Source organism: Microplitis mediator, chromosome 6 (assembly GCF_029852145.1).
Source record: "Microplitis mediator isolate UGA2020A chromosome 6, iyMicMedi2.1, whole genome shotgun sequence".
Taxonomy (NCBI): Eukaryota; Metazoa; Arthropoda; class Insecta; order Hymenoptera; family Braconidae; genus Microplitis; species Microplitis mediator.
In genome coordinates, this window is record NC_079974.1 from 10,973,685 (window position 1) to 10,991,189 (window position 17,505).

At 32.8% G+C, this 17,505-nt stretch overlaps 2 protein-coding genes across 3 annotated transcripts in view; one reads left to right on the top strand and one right to left on the bottom strand.

The window, feature by feature from the left end:
* LOC130669381 (phosphatidylinositol 4-phosphate 5-kinase type-1 alpha) overlaps window positions 1–17,505 on the top strand; it is a 350,783-nt gene that overhangs the window by 330,779 nt on the left and 2,499 nt on the right. The window lies entirely within an intron of this gene.
* LOC130669383 (cap-specific mRNA (nucleoside-2'-O-)-methyltransferase 2) overlaps window positions 1–17,505 on the bottom strand; it is a 29,558-nt gene that overhangs the window by 8,698 nt on the left and 3,355 nt on the right. Inside the window, exon 3 of one of the 2 annotated variants that reach the window (XM_057472254.1) lies at window positions 8,710–9,244. In XM_057472254.1, coding sequence (XP_057328237.1) covers window positions 8,710–9,244 — 535 coding nt within the window. Of the gene's footprint in view, window positions 1–8,709; window positions 9,245–9,534; window positions 9,561–17,505 lie in introns of those variants that run through there. The other variant, XM_057472255.1, reaches the window with a different exon arrangement.

Genomic DNA, 17,505 nt, shown 5'->3' on the forward strand with positions numbered 1-17,505 from the left:
CAAAATAAGTTTATGCCATCCAGATCCGGAGCAGCCCATTTCTTACCATTATTCAGAGCTAAACGAACTTCTTCCACGATGACTTCAGGGCTCTCTTCGTCAACATTGTCGTTTCGGTGTTCACGACAAAATGCTTCGAAGTCGTTGAGAGCTGAAGTGTCACGATTCACGTCTGGTTGATCACCATACAACTCGGACCAGAAAGCTTCTACTCACTCGATGGATGGGGGATCGCCGGAAACAGATGTTTTAGGTGCCAGAAAGCGTGAAGAACTCAACCGAAACAAAGAGTTATCAGTGAACCGTTTCAGCTTTTTCTCTAGTGACTTTTTTAGCAGTCACTTGAGCCCGCAACCTGTTAAGAGAATCTTTTTTAATATTAAGATTTTTTTTATTCAGTGTGTGATGCTAAAATCGTAGTCCAGCCGCAGTACGGCGGACTTTAGATGTAAACGAATAAATAGGATGCATATCGCTCCAGAGAGCATGCATTCTAGCCATATAATTCCTCCGTCCATCTAAATGCAGTCCGTTGTTCGCCAAGGTCGTCATCGTTCGGAATCTCGGTGCTCCGTCCAGCTAGTGGATAGCCCGCATCTGAGAAGGGCCGGTTGTGGGGAGCACTTCTGTGTTCAGGATTATCTTGAACTCAGTTTACTTTACATTGGGGAGTTAACCCAACGTAAAGTTTGTTGTGCGCTTTGTAGGTCAGCAAATGAAAGGCTGACCTATCTTGCCCACGGTGCGCCACGGAGTAAACAAAATCTCCGCTGGCCGCACAACATGCACCGTGAGCATTTATTATTATTAGTATTATTATTATTATTATTATGGTGGTATGGTGGTATAGGGTTATATAGTGTTATAAAGTTTAATTAGTTTGAGAAATTTGAGGGTTTTTTGGCATCCGGATTGAGTTCCTAGGCATTCCTTGATATTGGTTGGTAGGTTCACTTTTCTTCTCTCTATGCTAAATCTTTGGCACTTTATTAGTAGGTGGCTTATGGTTAGCCTTGTATTGCATATTTCACACATTTTTACTGGATCTTTGGATATGATGTGGGAGTGAGTGAGTTTGGAGTGTCCGATTCTTAGTCTATCAACTATCACTTGATCTTTTCTCGTTCTAAACCACGTTGAGTGTTTCTCTTACACTGTATCACGTACTATTTTCAACTTGGACATGGCATTACCACACCATACAGCGTTCCAGTGTTCCAGGACTTTCTCCGTGATGAAGATCTCAAGTTCTTCTGGTGTTTTTACTTCGAGGTTGTCTGCAACGTTTTCCGTAGTCACTTCTTTGTCTTCCTTATCAGCAGCTACATTACCTTCAACCCCTTGGTGGCTGGGGATCCAAGCCAGTTGGAGAATGAAATTGTTATCCAACAGTTCCATTGGCAAGTCTGGGATTTTTCTGATCAGCTGATTTTTATTGAGTGGATTTGCTAGACCTGTTAATAGTGATCGGGAATCAGAGAAGATTACTGACTTGACCTTGTTTCCGTTAAGTTTTATAAGTTGGAGAGCAACATATATTGCTGTGGCGTCGCTTGTGAATACTGGACGGAAGTCGAGTAATCTTGTCTGACGGGTGACGTTGTCAGAACCAATAGATTATCCAGTGTTGTCATTTAAGAGAGACCCGTCTGTGTAGAATTCTTTATAATTTTAGAATTTGCTCCCCAGTTCTAGGAATAGGTTCCTGAACGTTATTGCCAACGTATCCTTTTTTATATAATCCGATAGATCCATGTTAATGAGCAGGTTAGGCCGTTTCCATGGTGGTATCGTGGATACCTTCCTCTCTATGACAGGGGGGATAACTAGTAGGAGCTTCCTCTGGTACTCAGCTAATCTGATTCGAAGTGGTTCTGGTAATTGGGAATTGATCTGGTATTCTAAGTCTGTTTTTGATGTTTTGGTGACATAGTTCGCTGCTAGATTATTTTTTCGGGATACTATTGTCGATGAATATTTTATCACCAATTCTTGTCTTCTGAGTGAGAGAGGAATTTCTCCAGCTTCAACAACTATGCTTGGCGTTGGGCTAGTCCTGTATGTCTGATACAGAGTTTCAAAACTGTGTTTTGTAATGTTTCTAGAGGTTCTAATCTGCTTGGACTTGCTGAGTCATAAATGTTGGATCCATAGAATATTTTCTGTCGCATGATTGCTCGATAGGTGGCTGATTCTTTATTGGAACGATGTTTGGGTTCTGAATCCCAAAATAATAACGAATCTTTGAATTCGTCAATTTGTACTATTGCTCCGAAGCACATCCACGCTGGACCGAAGACATTTGAAATTGCCACTTTCTTCGCAGTTAGTATTTTTAATGAAAGTTTTATACCCATATTAAAAATTTTAGATGTTATGGGAATCACAATTGGCCCAGAAGCTAATGCTTTTGCACCGAGACGGGACGAAGCGCGTATCGAGCGCTCCGAACTCTGGACTTCAGAGGCGTCAAAGGAATTAATTAATGTAACGGGGCTGTTAGGCCCACCTCCGTTTGACGGGAGGCCGATACCTCGCCCTTTTGGGCATACTCACGTTGCGTGGTCCCTATTTATATAATCAACTCCACCATATATTATAAAAACGAAATATGAGCATAAGCTCACATTAGCAGACCCTTTTAGACATGCAGTGCATGTGGGTGCCTCACCAGCAGCCCCCACGAAGCCTACACCAACTGGACCCTTTAGCACTTCTCCCATCTCAGGAAATAGAGAGTCTCTGGTCGGAGTGGGGCTTGGATGGTCCACCCGTGGTACCAGTATCCTGAACTGGTAGGCAGGTTACTACGACTAAGTGGTGGGTAGCAACGTCATCCCAAGCCTTCTAGCTGTCTACACTTTATGAGCATTTGATATATGGACGACAACTGAAAGTTGCCTTCCTAGACAATATCAAGTGCTTTTACCACCACCCACTGATGGTGTTATGTAAGGGTATTAATGAGCCTCTGTCCACTTGGTTATTGACCAACCACTATGGGCTGGCCTAACCCTCGCAGCGGTAGCACTTTGCTTCGTAATGGTTCGTGCGCACGAATGCACGCTACCAAAAGTACAAGTCCCAGAACCCACTAAGAGGGGGCTACGTACTAGGAAGGGGCGCCCCTAGGTGGGGCGAGTGACCTTTTCTGGGAGGCGTCAAAGGAATTAATTAATGTAACGGGGCCGTTAAGCCCACCTCCGTTTGACGGGAGGCCGATACCTCGCCCTTTTGGGCATACTCGCGTTGTGAAATCCCTATTGTATATACTGAATCCACCATATAGTATAAAAGCGAAATATGAGCATAAGCTTACATTAACTTACCCTTTAGGCATGCACACGCATGTGGGTGTCTCACCAACAACCACCACGAGACCGACCTCATTTGGACCCAAACACTCCTTCCATCTCAGGAAATAGAGAGACTCTGGTCGAAGTGGGGCTTGGAATGGATCCCCCATGGTACCAGACTTCAGCTCTGGTGAACTGCTTGCATAGATTAGTGGTGGGACGCAAGTTCTCCCCATACCCAATGTAAAGGGCCACTCCACTTGTTTCTTTCGGGTTCCCAACAAGCAATTATCCGCTTGTTTCGAAATCGTCCCCTCTAAGATTTTCTACTTTCCCCAAGCCAGATAGCACACTAATTATTCAAGCCAAATTAAAGTTGGGCGGCTTGGGGGGGGGGGGGGGCGTCAAAGGAGGGTAGAACTGCTTGTCTTCACCAGAGAACATCGGAGAATGAGCATTTTGAAGTTGAGGAAGGATTCTTATATGGAGCAGGAATCGCCGATTAAAAATATGTAAGTATTCTGTACCATTCTATAAGTAAAATTGTCTCAAAACTTTGAACGCGTTTTTCTCGAAACTACTTTTTTCGAGCTGGCGGTAAGGACATCTCGAGTTCTAATGGACCGATTTACTTCAAATTTGGAGAGAATGTTCTTTATACATCTCTTCATCTCTTGGACCTTGCCCAAAACTATAACTTCTCATTTAGTATTTTTAAAAAATTCGGAATTGTTAAAAAAATATGCAAAAAAAAAAAAATTTTTTTTAACTTATCCAAGGGTTATACGATAGCGGCATCTATAATAATTAAGAATCCGTCCGTTTTTTATTTTTCAGATCACCAGGAGGGTTGTAATAATGCATGCCAGGACACCCTCTTTTTTTGACCCCCCATTTTGACTGCTCATAACTTTGTCAATTTTAATTTTTTTTTTTGATTAATTTTTTTATGTAATAATAAAACACCAATAAACAAATGATAAAAAAATTTATAGTAAGAATATTTTTTGTTTCTTTTGTACAGCGCTTCAAAAACCGGGCGAAATTCACGCCTCTACACTAGAATACCCCCTTAAGGGTTAACGGTAACCGATTTTCAATTCAATTTAATTTACGGACAAACACTAGAAACCTAAAATAGAGAGTCTTGAGCGTTTTTTAAAGCCTTAACAAAGAGCTAGAAATTTCGTTTTTTCAAAAATTCTAATTCCTCCGAGAAAAATTGTTTTAAAATTCTCATTTACTCAACGAGTGCAACAAAGATAGTCCCGTTTATTTTTCTGAGTGTGAGAAAGAGGTCCGGTACCGTATCCCCTTAAGTAGAGGAGGAGTTATCCGATAACAGCCGAAGTCAATCGAGTGAAATTGACAAAACCGCAGCCGAGACGAGAGAGAGCCAATAGGCTTCTCCTTCTGGAACCAAGCGACATTTCCAGCCATCTTAGAGTCGAATGTCAGGCAAGTAGCCGGTATTTTTTAATAACTCGCAACTCATTGCGTCTGAATAGCAGGTTGAAGGAGAGTACGATTATTTCGGAAAAGTCGAGTAAAACTGAGAACTTGATACGAGGAGTAAGTTAACCAAAAAAAAGAACTCGAAACGACCAGGATACACGAGACATACACGGTCCAGTACGAACTACACGGACGAGAGAGAACAAGACACGGACCAGAACAAATACTCGACGAACGACGGAGAAAGAAATCGACGTAAATTGTGATAGGTATTTTGTAAAATATTCCAGACAGGGAGGCCGGAATATTTATTAACTAAAATACGTAAATAACCGTCGTATCCACAGAGTATTGTCGTGTCAATTATCATGAAATATTAATGCAACAACCGGACTCAACCATAATTCGTTTCACTAAATCCAGGCAGGGAGGCCAAATTCACTACGCAGTAGAAATTTTCCAGGCAGGTTGTGTAACTCACGCGTCGGAAAGTTCTTCTAGAATTTTCCAGGAAGGTCGTGTTAATCATTCACCGGAAAATCAATTGCGATCTAGTCATAATTAACTAGTCATTAATCTTAGAATAAATTAATTACAATAAAATTAAACAAATAAATTAAATAAACTCAATTAATAATTTGTTAACGTTAAAAATGCCATAAAGTTGAACGTGGTAAATTCATTCTTGACATATTGCGAGTTGGTATTGGAATTTTAAGGCGTAAAATCGGTTTAAACAGATTTATTAATTGATTGATATGAAGAAAATGTAAGTTTTGTAAATAATTACTTATATTAATTGAGTAGTGGTCTTAAAGTCGGAAATAAATTAAAACGGAAATTAGTGTCGAATTAAAATAAAGTAAGGAAAATAATGTTCAAAGTCTGTGTGAGATGAAAGGTGTAAGTATAAAGTTAGTGATATGGTAAAAATTGATTATTAAGTTTAGTGAAAAGAATAAGTTTTAATCACGTAGAGGGTCATGGTGACCACGTGAATTAGCTTTAAAAGTCGCGTAGAAGGTCCAGGGGACCGCATGACCTAGATATAAGGTTTTAGCCACATAGAGGGTCTCGTTGACCGCGTGGAGTACAGGTTAGGAAAAGTCGTGTGTATGTGTATGTGTGTGTGTGTGTGTGTGTGTGTGTGTGTGTGTGTGTGTGTGTGTGTGTGTGTGTGTGTGTGTGTGTGTGTGTGTGTGTGTGTAAAACAAAGTCGAAGGGACTTAGTAGCGCGCGCGCGCTCATGTGTGTGTGTGTGTGTGGTAGTCAAAGGTAGTTGACTCAAATAGTTCTATAAGGTTTAAAAATTTTCAAAGGTAGTTGACTTAAATAAAGGTTGAAATAGTTATTGTAAATAAAATGTTAATTAATTATAAATTATCATTCCTCATCCTTCTCTTACAAATAAATTTACAACGACCTTGAACGATTACGACCCGGTTCTGGAAAACCGTTAATACTTCCAGTGGCGCCCTGAAAAAGGACGACCAAGGTAGCAGACATCCTGTTATATCTTATGATTACGCAATAACCGTGGCTCAAAAAATAATTTCCAGAAGATCTTAGAACTAGGCATTTCAAACTTTACATTGCTATTTTTAATTTTTTCATATGGCTATTTTTCACAAAAATATAGCTTTTAAAAAATCAGCAAACATTTAAAAAAATTTTTCCGTTCCTTTAATTTTTTGGATAAATGTATTAAATCACACTTATGACCAATCAGAAAGGATTGTACTTTCATACGAAATTTTATGAGGCTGACTTTACCCAGTTTGCGGAGTATTCTTCGGGCATGAGTTGCATAATAATTATTAATGATATAAGTCAGATAATTCACAGATTATGACATGGATCAGTTCCAGAATGAGCTGACAGGTTCGGCTGTGTCACAAGAGAACGAGCGAGGATCTTAGCGCCTGAGCAAAGCGAGAACGATAGAATTCTCACAAGTTCTCTTGAGACACGACACAACCAGAGGTGAATTCTGGAAAGGACCCATGCCAGATTTGTCACTTATCAGACCAATAACATACAACATTGTATGCAATTAATAATTCAGAAGTTTAATTTATGGAGAAAATTATCATCAATTAATAACTTATATTACACGTATATTGCGCTGTCGACAAAATTAGCAGGGGTTAATGCACGGTACACAGAACGGGCAAGTCTTCACGAGTCCCCACGAGTAACCTCGAGCACATAGGTATACATCATTACGTCAATTAGTAAAAGAATTTTCATTCTTTAAAATATGTACACTGGTCACAAAAATTAAAGGATAGAAAAAAAATCCGAAATTTTTAGGTGATTTTCAACATGCTGTAACTCGGTGAAAAATGGTCGTATAAGAAAATTAAAAAAAGCAAATTGTAGCCTCAAGTTTCTAATTTTCAGATCTGGACCTTAAAATTTTTTATCACGTACGGTTCCGGAGTAATCATAAGAAAACCAACGAAAATAAAAATTTCAAAATTTTTGCTGGTCTTTCAATACTTCTATGGGCGACAATAAATATTTTTGAATAATCCGACCGTATGACTTTTCTAGGAAATTTTATGCCCTTTAATTTGGTGGCCTGAAAAAGTCTCTACGACGATTTGGCGCCGAGTTATCATTGATCAAAGCAAAAAAGTCCATTTTGGCTTTGATCATCAATAACTCCGGATGTATTGGTCGTACAGAGAATGGAAGTAGGGTTTTGAAAACTGGAAAACATTCTCTATAAGGCAAAATTAGTGGCATTTGATAGAAAAATTTTTTTTAAAGCGATATTGTTTAGTAAAAAACAGGTCAAAATTCACAAATTTAAGGATATTCGGAAATCTTGCTATAACTTTGGATATAACGGATGAACGAAGGATATTTCCGTCTTTTTTTCAACCTCAAAGCGTGCTGAAAAAACCCTGAAAATTTCAAATCGCTGCGATTTTTCTTTCTTAGTGCCCCGAAGCTTTAAATTTATCGATTCTGTCAATAATCACCATAATTGGTAGTTTCTCGGTTTTTGTTCATTTTTTCGATTTGAAAATGTTTTTTTTTACCGATAACCTTCATTTCCTCGATCAAAAAGATTGATTGTCGAAAAAAATTGAAAAAAAAACAAATGTTTTCCAGTTTTCAAAACCCTGCTTCCATTCTCTGTACGACCAATACATCCGGAGTTATTGATGATCAAAGCCAAAATGGACTTTTTTGCTTTGATCAATGATAACTCGGCGCCAAATCGTCGTAGAGACTTTTTCAGGCCACCAAATTAAAGGGCATAAAATTTCCTAGAAAAGTCATACGGTCGGATTATTCAAAAATATTTATTGTCGCCCATAGAAGTATTGAAAGACCAGCAAAAATTTTGAAATTTTTATTTTCGTTGGTTTTCTTATGATTACTCCGGAACCGTACGTGATAAAAAATTTTAAGGTCCAGATCTGAAAATTAGAAACTTGAGGCTACAATTTGCTTTTTTTAATTTTCTTATACGACCATTTTTCACCGAGTTACAGCATGTTGAAAATCACCTAAAAATTTCGGATTTTTTTTCTATCCTTTAATTTTTGTGACCAGTGTATATAACCAAAACTAACCATAATATTCGTAAGTTAGTGGAATAAGATTTTAGATTATGTAATAATGTACCCTATTATAGTGCCGTATGAAATAATTAAATGATACAGTGTAGGCATGAAGAATTCGTCGTTTTTTCACCGCCATCCAGCACTCTTAAATTGAACTTCTGAGGCAAGGATTGCATAAGAATTTTTGTCCGCTTTTATGCATTTTTAATGATTTCTTTTACTAGAATACCCCTTTAAACCATTCGTAACATCATGCTTTTTCGAGAAAGTCATCTCAAAATAAAAATTTTCAAGATGATATAAACCTAAACATTGACAACTATTACGACTGTAAAAACTATGACTTATTTTTAAGAAGTATACTTTTTTCATCTTACCGCATAACGTAGTTATAGGTACTACAGATATAATATCTTGGCCATTATTTTCTGCTATATTAAAGGCTTGTAAAATATCTTTCAACTTATTGATTGTCTGATTCTTAACACAATAATTTTCAAGTCTTATAATGCACCCTAAATCACTAATTAATTCCATAGTGACATGTTCAAATGTATGACTTAATAAATAAAGTATGCCAACATTAAATTGAGTTAATAGAGAATATCCAATAAGAACAAGAGTTTCATGTTCTTTAAGTCTTATTATCATGTCATAAACCTTTTTTGCTGTGTTATAGTTATGAAATTCCAAATCGTATTGAAAAGATAAATAATTTATAATTTTATTGTTTGTTATGAAAGTCATTGCAGATTTTTTATCAGGGTAAAACCATTCAAGTTCAAGTGTATTCATAATTTCTATCACCGAATCATAAATTTTGAATATTTGTGATTCACAAAACTTCGAATTTCGACTTTTCAAGTATGCTGCTCCCACAGATATTTTAAGTTCTTCACATTCATCGGTATACTGCGAAAATAAAAAAAATTAATCTAAAAATAAAAATAAAAATATAATGAATACTTTGAAAGTCATTACACATAGAAGTATGCTGTTTATAATTTTCCTCATTGAAAAAACTTCATATTCGCGTGATATTTTTTCAAGTTATGTCTAGTAAACTATTGTGCACGTCCATGCTTTAACTGAACTGTTGTGTGAGTCATTTGTGTAGTTTAATAATTTTTTACTGATTATTAACCCGTGAAAGAAACGTTCATGAAAATTTTTTTATTTCATAACATTTGGTAAAATTGTATAAAATTTTATGAAGGTTAATCCAGTCCTAAAATAATAATTTTTAAAAATTTTATAAATTTCCATCAAGTTTACTAAAAATTGCATAAAAAGGTATAGCCGGATATATATATATATATATATATATATATATATATATATATATATATATATATATATATATATTCTAGATTGAATTTAAGTCAAAACGATTTCAATAACGTTAATAACTTTCGAAGGAGTGAATTTAGCAAAAAATGTTAAGAGACCTTTTTTGTAGAGCATTAAATTTCCTTCGAAAATCAGTCATCGTTTTTATTAAATATTTATTGATTTGTCAGTTACAAAATTCAAAAGTAAAAATGGTAAATCAAAAAAACATATCACTTTATTAAGCTTAATTAATCGGAAACGTCTTGTCTGACGAAAATTTTCAGTCAGACCATTTTTGTAGGGAATTTAATTTTACATAAGAATAAGTGGAAATGAATTTATTTACTCCAATGTTTTAGCAATTCTGACGTAAAACATAAAATTATGAATTAAAATTAAAAATAGCGATGATAGACCTCTTAAAATTGATATTAAGGACTCAAACTTTTATGAAATTTTTTTTTTGTCATTCTGAATAATATTTTCGATATAGCTACGAAAAAAAATAATAGTCAATTTTTTTGGCCCAGTCTAATATATATATATATATATTAGGGTGATACGATTTGAACGACTATTTTTTTTTCACTCTCACTTGAAAATATTGTTATAGACATTGAAAAAAAAATTCCCTGCAAGTTTCAGCCCTTAATTTAAATTTTAAATACTTTATATTTGATTTTGAAGTTTTCCCATTTAAAATACATAGGAAAGTTGGGATTTTTTTTTTAATTCTCTATAACTCAGCCGCATTTTAAGTTATCTCTTCAAAAGTCTCTGTAATAGTTTTACTCGGACTCTAATTGTTTTTTCTGTATTGGTTCTGAAAATAATTTTTTTAATAATAATTTGGGTTTTTAGTTGATATTAACTAAATAACGAAATTCACAGAAAAAGTGCAAATAACGATTTTTTAGAAAATTTTATTCGCTACAAAAATGGTCCTCTTAGTTAAGTAGCTTAAGTTCTCCGTTCACGTGATATAGGGATTTTGGTAATTTTTTAAATAAAATATTTGTCAAAAAATTCCACTAAATGCTATTTCATTTCAATTTTAAATCAGTAAATAATTTTCCTTTCATTAATTTGATCTAGTCATTAAAATCAGAAGGGGTCAAATTGATGAACTCCGGAAAAATTTTTGACAAATATTTTATTTACAAAATTACTAAAATCCCTATATCACGTGAACGGAGAACTTAAGCCACTTATCTAAAAGGACCTTTTTTGTAGCGAATAAAATTTCCTAAAAAATCGGTATCTGCACTTTTTCTGTAAATTTCATTATTTAGTTAATATCAACTAAAAACCCAAACTATTATTAAAAAAATTATTTTCAGAACCAATACAGAAAAAACAATTAGAGTTCGAGTAAAACTATTACAGAGACTATTGAAGAGTATTAAATTACCTACAAAATGCCGCAAACGGCAACCCGATAACTTGAAATGCGGCTGAGTTATAGAGAATTAAAAAAAAAATCCCAACTTTCCTATGTATTTCAAATGGGAAAACTTCAAAATCAAATATAAAGTACTTAAAATTAAAATTAAGGGCTGAAACTTGCAGGGAATTTTTTTTTTCCATGTCTATGACAATATTTTCAAGTGGGAGTGAGAAAAAAAAAATAGTCGTTCAAAACGAATCACCCTAATATATATATATATATATATATTAGGGTGTTTCACAAAAAAAAAATGTTTTTCTTACGGTCTCAAATGTTAGTCTTAGGTATAAAAAAAATCCTCCTAAACGAGCAGCTCGAAATCTCAATTCTACTAAGAGCTGAACATATATTTATTTACCCATTCAAATTGCATGCAAAAAATTTTTTTTGTTTTTTAAAAATAAAAGTATTAAAAAAATTTTTTTCAGAAAATCGAAGTGCATAGTCTTATAGGAAATTAAGTTCTCTACAAAAAAACTTTTGAGTGTTTTCTCCAGAGAACTAACAGAAAAAAAGTTATGAAGCTTTAAGCTATGTTAATAGTATAACTTCATGTTTTCATTATATTGAACAGTTTTTTGATAGAAATTTTGATTTTTTCATCTAAGCTAATGTTAACTGTCAATTTTTTTTTCAACACATGGGAGAAATTTTCCTTACTTTGAAAACAGAACTTTCTTTTTAATTTAAAAATACAGAAAGAAAAAAATTTTAATTCTTAAAAAAAATATTTTTTTTCGAAATTTATACGGAAAATAAGTGAAATCTCAGAAACCTTTTTAAAACACCTTACTGATTATATATAGTGTATAGATTCACAGTATAAACATGTACACGTAATTAATTTCGGAAATTATCTTTACGTTAAGTTTTTCAATCCACTATTGTTTCAAGCTTCATAACTTTTTTTCTGTTAGTTGTACGAAGAAAACACTGATGGGCTTTTTTGTAGAGAATTTAATTTTCTGCAAGACCGTGTACTTTGATTTTCGAAAAAAAAAAATTTTACATACTTTTAAATATAAAAAACAAAAAAAAAAATTTTTACATGTCATTCAAATGAGAAAATTAGTATTCGTTGAACTCTTAGCAGGATTGAGCTTTCGAGCTGATCTTTTGGGAGAATTTTTTGAATACATAAGACTAACTTTTAAGACCATAAGACTTGAAAAAAAAAAAAATGTTTATTTTGAAACACCCTGATATATACATATATTAGGGTGTTTCATATTTAGGCGATATTTTTTTTTCTGACCTACCTGAAAAACTAACAATTTATAGTACAGAAAAAATATTTCCACTTGAAATAAAATTCTAAGTCAATTAGGGGCTTAGCGCATCGAAAAATTCGATTTCCCATTTAAATAACATGGGGACAAAAATTTTTTTCAGTTTCGAATTTTTTACCTCAGCAATAGCTCATTGTACAAATAAGCCCAGCATACATTTTTGTAGAGAATTGAACGCTCTACAAAAAAGTCACTTGTCATTTTTTGCTAAATCCATCTGTTTAAAAATTATTGGACCTCGAAGTCAAGTTAGAGTCAATTTTGAGATCTTTTTACTTTTTCGGCGAAACTATCGGACTTATCATAAAGTTCCATGCAATCTTTTTTGTAGACAATTTTATTTCCTACAAATTATCTCTGATAAATTTTTTTTCAATTCTGCATTATTTTCTAGCTATTTCCATTTTAATGCCAAGCTCTTAAAATCGATCAGAACACTATTTTTTTAGGAGCTTGGCATTAAAATGGCAATAACTAGAAAACGATGCAGAATTAAAAAAAAATTTATTTGAGATAATTTCTAGGAAATAAAATTGTCTACAAAAAAGATTCTATGAAATTTTATGATAAGTCTGATAGTTTCGCCGAAAAAGTAAAAAGATCTCGAAATTTACTCTAACTTGACTTCAAGATCCAATAACTTTGAAACAGATGGATTTATCAAAAAATGATAGGAAATTTTTTTTTGTAGAGCGTTAAATTCCCTACAAAAATATATGCTGAGCTTATTCATACAATAAGCCATTGCCAAGGTAAAAAATTCCAAACTAAAAAAAATTTTTCAAGCGGAAATATTTTTTCTGTACTATAAATTGTTAGTTTTTCAGGTAGGACAGAAAAAAAAAATATCGCCTAAATATGAAACACCCTAATATATATATATATATGTATATATTAGACTGCTTCTTTTTTGGCAACTATTTTTTTTTCACTCTCATCCCGAAATTTCGTTGGAAATAGCCCCAAAAAAATTCCCTGAGAGTTTGAGCCATTAATATTAAGTACTCGACCACAGCATGGGAAGATTACCCATTTAAAATACACGTAAACTTGGATTTTTATTTTTTAAACTTCTATAAATCCACGGAATTTTATGATATCATCTCGCCCAAAATCGGGATTATCTCAGAATTCAATGCTCTACAAAAGTGACCATTGCCGCGAAGTCGTAACTCATAGGGGTTGGGTAGTACGGACCGCTAAACCGAATTTTTTCATAGAATTCTTGTTTTTTCTCTCATTATCTCATAAACAACAATACCTACAGAAAAAATGTAAATGACAATTTTATAGGAAATTTAATTTTCTACAAAAAAGGTCTTAAGCACCAAATCACTAAGATTGATATTTTCTGAAGTATTCATTATTGAAGTTTACGTAGCATTGAATTTCCATAAAATGTCGAACCAAATCTAACAAATATTGATATTTTATTTGACTAATATCTCAGAAAATATCAATTCAAGTTCAAAAGTTATTGGAGCTCGGAGTCAAGTAAGAGTAAATTTTGACATCGTTTTACTTTTCCGGCAAAACTATCATACTTATTATAAAATGTCATTTAATCATTTTTGTAGAAAATTTTATTTTCTACAAATTATCATTGATAAATTTTTTTTAAATTCTGCATTGTTTTCTAGTTATTTCCATTTTAATGCCAAGCTCTTAAAATCGATCAAAACACTATTTTTTGAGGAGCTTGGCATTGAAATGGAAATAAATAGAAAACAATGCAGAATTTGAAAGAAATTTATCAATAATAATTTGTAGAAAATGAAATTGTCTACAAAAATGATTAAATGACATTTTATGATAAGTATGATAGTTTTGCCGGAAAAGTAAAAAGATCTCAAAATTTACTCTTACTTGAGTTCGAGCTCTAATAACTTTTGAACAGATAGATTTGTCAAAAAATGATAAGAGACTTTTTTTGTAGAGCGTTAAATTCCTTACAAAAATATATGCTGGGCTTATTCGTAAAATGAGCCATTGCCGAGGAGAAAAATTCCAAACTAAAAAAGTTTTTTTTTCCATGTTATTTAAACGTAAAATAGAAATTTACGATTAGCGACCTTTCAAAATTGATATTAAGAGCTCCCGTTTCCACAGGCTTCTTTTTTATGACTAGGAAGATATTTCACTGCGGGTTTTGAAAAAAAAAAAATAGTCGATTTTTTTGAACCGGTCTAGTATTTATGTTAGGGTGATCCAAAAAATAACAAATTTTTTTTTTTCTTGGAAACAGGTTCAAAAGTTTCATAAAGATAAAAAAAGACGCCTGTAAAAATTAGAGCTCTTAATATCAACATTAAGAGGTTCCTCATCGCACTTTTCTATTTTCCATAAAAATAACATGGAAAAAATTTTTATTACGTCTTCTGATTTTTATAAGTAGCTAACGATGCGTCATAGGAATAATTGGCAGAGATGTTTTTGTAGGTAACTGAATGCTCTACAAAAAAAGTTTCTTATCATTTTTTGATAAATCTATTTGTTCAAAAGTTATTTGAGGTTGAAGTCGGATTCATATTAAATTTTGAAATCTTTTTACATTTCCGGCGAAACTATCAGACCTATTAGAAAATATCATGGGACCTTTTTTGTAGACAATTTTATTCCCTAGAAGTTATTTTCAATAAAGTTTCTTTGAATTCTGCATTGTTTTCTAGTTATTTTTATTGTAATGTCAAGCTCTTAAAATCAATCAGAAGTTTATTTTTTTTATGAGCATGACATTAAAATGAGAATATTCAGAAAAGCTTCCTAAGACCTTAAAACGTCGACATCTGACAAAAATTCGATTTTCGAAAGTCGGGGTGAAAATAATAACTTCCCGAATTTTTTAAAAATTGTCCATTTTTATAGCGAGAAATAAAAAATTCATTCAATTTTTGAAAACGTTAAGAAGAAATATATAGAATTGTAGCCCTCCCTGGCGGTCCTGAATCACGGTGTATTACGGTGAATCACCGGGAATCACCGTGAACGCTCACCGTGATGCTACCGTAAATCACGGTGATTCACGGTGATTTACCGTGAGTATTCACCGTGATGTTGCGGTGAATCACAGTGAATCGACGCGAGATCTCACCACGATGTCGTAGATCACGGTGATTCCGCGAAAATCACTGTTATTGTATAAATAAAAAGGCAATACATTATGAAACTTCGATGAGGCACGGTAACTCTCCATAGTTTGATTATAGAACATCACCGTGATTCACCGTGAATCACCGTGATTTTACCCCGAATCACCGTAAAAGCTCACCGTGATATCACGTACACACCCTTGTGGAAAAATTTCTCTGTAGGGACTGAAAATAATTATTTATAAGTCTGAATAACAGTTCTTAAATTTTTACTTTTTCTTAAAAAGTTTGAAAAAGTCTTAGAAACTCAGAATAACTTTTAATTTGACGTATAAAGTCAGAGTAATTCCAAGATTTCGGACTCTTCCAGAAGAGTTATTCTGAGTTAATAGAACTTACTTGAAGAGTTACTAAGACTTCCAGTAACTAAGTAACTAAGAGTTACTAAGAGTTACATACTTCAAAATAGTTTCCTATAAAAATTTTTGCGACTATAAAAATAATTTTTTTGAGTTTTTTTGACTTATTAAAACTCTCAATAGAAAATTTGTGCAGCTGTCAAAAGAGTCATTTAGAGTTTTTTAAAAAAATAATTGATTTCCTTAACACGTATTTTTTTTTGTACTTTGACAAAAATGGTTCAAGAAAACATTAATGTCATAGTGTAGTACAAGATAACCCTATATTACTATCAAAAATGGATTATCATCTCTCTGCTAACATTCAGCGAGTAACGCGTTCCATGAATGCTTCAAGATCAGAATTTATAACTTCTGAAATAAGTATCTTACCAGCCCTGATTAAAAAAAGCGATTTAAAACGATTCGAAATAAAAAATTTTAAATACTTTTTAATGCTTTTGAATACCTTGAATACTTTTGAATCCCTCTTCTTATGGGCATTCAACATTGCAAATCGTTTTAAATCGCTTCTTTTAATCAGGGAGGGACACTACAAAAGGTGGGCGCGATCTAGTGATGAGCACTGAACACTCCCGCTGCTGCTGCCTAGCATCATTACTTTTTAAATCAATAATCATTAGGATTAAATATATATTTATTAATCTCGAACAAATATATATATATATATATATATATATATATATTTATTCTAAATGAATATATTTTTTTGTGTCTAAGTAATATTTATTAGAGTTGATATAATAATATGTTGCTTTAATATTTGGGGTCGTTGGCACTGTAAAATAATTTAGTTGTCTATTAAATAAATATTTTCTTAACTTAACCAAATGATTTCATTATCTTAAAGAGAGAATCATTTATGTCAACCAAATAGAGCCTATTAAATCATTTATTAAAAATGAGAAAATAGATCATGTTGACGTAATAAATTTAGTTGTCCCGAATAAATTTTAGTTTCATAGAATTTAACAAAACCAATTTAATTTTCGAAGAGAAATTTTTTCTCAGTGTATTAAAACTTCTTGTAGAAAATTTGTGCAGTTGTGAAAAGTGTTATTTGGAGCTTTTTATATTTATTAAAATTAAAAAAAAATATTCATGTTATTTTTTTTAACTGTTGATTATTTATGATTTTAAAATTAAAAAAAATTTTAAAATAGTATGACTGTTTAGACACATGAGTGGAATTATTAAAAAAAATTTTATAAATTTGATAAAGAAAAAAAAATTGTGTTTTCAATTACTTCTCTTGATTACACTCAGATGATTTATTACCTAACATGTTTGAGCCACAATTATATTTATCTTTTAATATATGTATAAATAATAACCAGCCGTAACAAGTAATTGAACCATCAATTATCGTCGGCATTATCAATTCGTCTCTTGACACTTAAGTTTCTAGCAACAAATTATTTTGCACATGGCAACGTAATCCGCTAAAAATTTTAATAAATATAAAAAACTGCAAATAACACTTTTCACAGCTGCACAAATTTTTTACAAGAAATTTTTATACACTGAGAAAAAATTTCTTTCGGCAATTAAATTGGTTTTGTTAAATTCTATTATTCGGGACAACTAAATTTTATTA